General features: G+C 55.6%; 1 protein-coding gene across 1 annotated transcript in view; it reads left to right on the forward strand.

The window, feature by feature from the left end:
- EHMT1 (euchromatic histone lysine methyltransferase 1) overlaps positions 1-3344 on the forward strand; it is a 114545-nt gene that overhangs the window by 70063 nt on the left and 41138 nt on the right. The window contains exons 13-14 of the mRNA XM_007946987.2: positions 292-398; positions 1730-1852. Of these exons, the coding sequence (XP_007945178.1) occupies positions 292-398; positions 1730-1852 (230 nt within the window). The remainder of the gene's footprint in view (positions 1-291; positions 399-1729; positions 1853-3344) is intronic.

Below are 3344 nucleotides of genomic sequence, written 5' to 3' on the forward strand. Positions count from 1 at the left end.
CATACAACACTGAGACTGCACAGGGCTCCCGCCAGCCCCCATCACTGCATGGAGCCCTCTGTCACCACCTCCCCCCACACACACACTGAGACTGCACAGGGCTCCCGCCAGCCCACTGACACTGCATAGGGCTCCCCATCACTACATAGGGCTTCCTGTTACCACTCCTGACAGTGCACAGGACCCTGCATGCGCCCCTGACACTGCACGAGGCTCCCCTTGATACCGGGCATAGTGTCCTGGCTGTGTGGAAACTGCCCAGCAGAGTGCTCACTGACCATGTATCCACAGTGGACGGGATTGACCCCAACTTTAAGATGGAGCATCAGAGCAAGCGTTGTCCGTTGCACGCTGCCGCTGAGGCTGGCCACGTGGATGTCTGCCACATGCTGATCCAGGTGACTGCCGCCTTCCCCACCACTGGCCCTACACAACACCACCCTGATGTCAAGAACGGCCAGCCCTTACGGGGAGCACCACTGGAACCATTCAGGACTTGGGTGATTGGAGGCTGGGGGTGGTGTCAAGGTTGAGAGATGAGGAGAGACAGTGGCCTGCAGGGACAGTGGGGACCGGTACTCCACTGGGGTCTGTAGGGTGGCTGGGCCGTAGCCAGGCTGTCCTTGGCACATTGTCCTTCTCATTCCGAGAAGCTGTGCAGAGTGTAAGTGGTTTGTGCTTGTGAAAGAGGGGCCAAGCATTCCAGAGGGTTCCATGGGAGGCACGGTGCGTGTGAGGAGCTGTGTGAGGCAGTGTTGGGTGCCACCAGGCACCATGGGCTCTGTGGGTGTGGCACTGTGAGTGTGTATGGATCAGATTGCTTGGTGACGGGTGTGGAGACCTCTCCTTAGACTTGGGATTCTAAGTAATGTTGTTTTCTCAGCTCATTTTACGGGCACAGTCACTCTCTGTAGCCTCTGTCCTCTTGTTGAGAAGTCCTTGTGTCCTTCGGGGAAGGAATGGTTTCTCTGGCTGTTCCTTTTTATTTGTTTAAGTGTGAGGAATACAGGACATGCACCCAGAAGAGTCACTAATGAGACAGTCAGCCCCAACATAACCACTTGAGTCAAGCAGCAGCTCTGCCGGCACCTGGCTGCACCCTACTCTCCCTCTGAGAGGACAGAGCAGCTGCACCCCACCCTCCCTCTATGAGAGGACAGAGCCCTGGCAGCACCTGGCTGCACCCCACTCTCTGTGAGAGGATGGAGCCCTGCTGGCACCTGGCGGCACCCCACCCTCCCTCTGAGAGAGGAGGATCTGCCCCAGTCTTTATTGTCCTATCTTGTCCTCACTGCTCTTGCCACTGAGAAAGCAGCTTGCGCAACATGGGGTAGATTTGGCTGCTTTTAGAGGCGTATAGGTGGACTATTAGTAAAACCAAACCCAAACCACAAAAGCCCAAGTCCAAGCAGAAACAGTGGCATCTGAGGGTAACTGTGTCTGGCACCTGATGGATACTGGTTTTGAGGTGTCCTCTGGGTATGTAAGATGTTGTTTGCGGGGAGCTGGGTTCCTTGACTGAGATACAGAGTCTAGTGGGAGCACTGTTCAGGAACAGAAGCTCAGGGTAGTTGAGTCATTGTGCCCTGGAGTCATGGTAAGAGGCCCAGAGAGGCTGACCACTGGAGATGGCTGTAGGCTGGCCCAGCCAGTCTGCTGTCAGACACTCGTAGCATACACACTATTTCGTCCCCGCACCCCACCGCCCACTCTCACCTGTCTGTTCCAGGCGGGCGCCAACATTGATACCTGCTCTGAGGACCAGCGGACCCCGCTGATGGAGGCTGCAGAGAACAACCACCTGGATGCAGTCAAGTACCTCATTAAGGCAGGGGCGCTCGTGGGTCCCAAGGTGCGTCCTCGTCATTGCCTGTAGTGCCTAGACATGTCCCTGCAGGTGAGCAGTGCCCGAAGCACTGGCTATGTGCAGGGTCACCTCACCTCACCTCATACGGTCTTGATCTGTGAGGACTCGGCTGTGGACAGGCGTCAGCTGTTTGACGCTGTGTGTGGTGCAGACTCGGGAATCAGGTGGGGTGGGGGTGTCAAACCATGGCACGGTCATCGTGCCTCCAGTGTGGGGCAGGAGGCGCTCCAGAGGACGAGCTGGACCCCTGTTTCAGGAGGGAGACGAGGAGAGGGGGCACCTGTGGCATCCACAGTGGGGTCCATCCTACTGCCCACCACAGTGGCAGGCTGGGCTGGGGCAGAGAGCCTCACAAGCCCACAGCAGGCATGCGTGTGCAGGCATGTGGAGCACGTGCGGCAGCTTTGCAGAGTGTGCACTTACAAGATTCCTGCTTGCACCCCACGGGGAGCCCAGTGCATGGAGTCTGCAGGGGTGCGCACGCGTGTGTCTGGCACCTCCACGCCACAGCAGCCGCCCTGAGAGTGCAGCTGACACATGGGGATACGGACTTTGTGATCAGGGGAAGGGGCATCCGAGGAGGGCTCATGGTCACTGGCGAGACCACATGTGCGAGGTGAGGAAAGGAGGCAGCCAGATTGACGAGGCTGGTAAGGAAACACACTGCCAGCTCGTCCAGGGAATTCTTACCCAAGAAGGACAGTCCTCCATCAGCCATGAGACCGGACCAGGTGTCTGGACAAGACTCAGCTGGCACCAGTGGAGATGGCATGTCTGAGCACAGTAGCTGCCACACACCCCCCCACTAGGCTATGCGTTGACCAGTGCCTCGTGCGCTGTGCTGGCCTCCAGTTAATCTCTCTTAGTTTAGTAGTCTTCTGAAAATCAACCAGAACTAACGCAGAAAAAAAAGTCCATGATGCTGAGCCTTGGAGACTCGCCAGCCACACTGGGCAGTGATGAGCAGCACTGCCCTGTGACCCCCAGCTCCCTGCTCTCCACCTTGCTGCAGCCCCACGGACAGCCCAGTGAGTACAACTGGCTGGAGGTGCAGGCGCGCCAGGCCTGGCAGAGTGTAGCCCCACCATAGGCAGGCGGGCAGGGGCCTCGGGTGTTACCTGTGAGGCCTCATGCTACACACCTGGGAACACCTCCTATACCTTCTTCAGGTCTCACTGTTAGGGGGTTTTATGTGATAGCGATTGGATATGTAAAAAAAGTGCTTTTTAAAAAATACTAAATTTTTTTTGTTAGAGTCCAATCCTTTTTATGTAGTTATTGAGCATCTGTGTTTTTATTTTGTTAAGTTATTGCTTTGTATCTTGTTCGTTTTTTTACTGGTGTAGTGCTGTTTTGTGTGTGTGTGTGTGTGTGTGTGTGTGATTTGGGTGAAGATTTACAGAACAAATTCACTTTCTATACAGCAGTTCACATATATTTTGTCTCATGTCATTGACCACAGTTTACCACAATGCAA

Source organism: Orycteropus afer, unplaced genomic scaffold, assembly GCF_000298275.1.
Source record: "Orycteropus afer afer isolate SDZICR_OR568_19922 unplaced genomic scaffold, OryAfe1.0 scaffold00174, whole genome shotgun sequence".
Classification (NCBI taxonomy): domain Eukaryota; kingdom Metazoa; phylum Chordata; class Mammalia; order Tubulidentata; family Orycteropodidae; genus Orycteropus; species Orycteropus afer.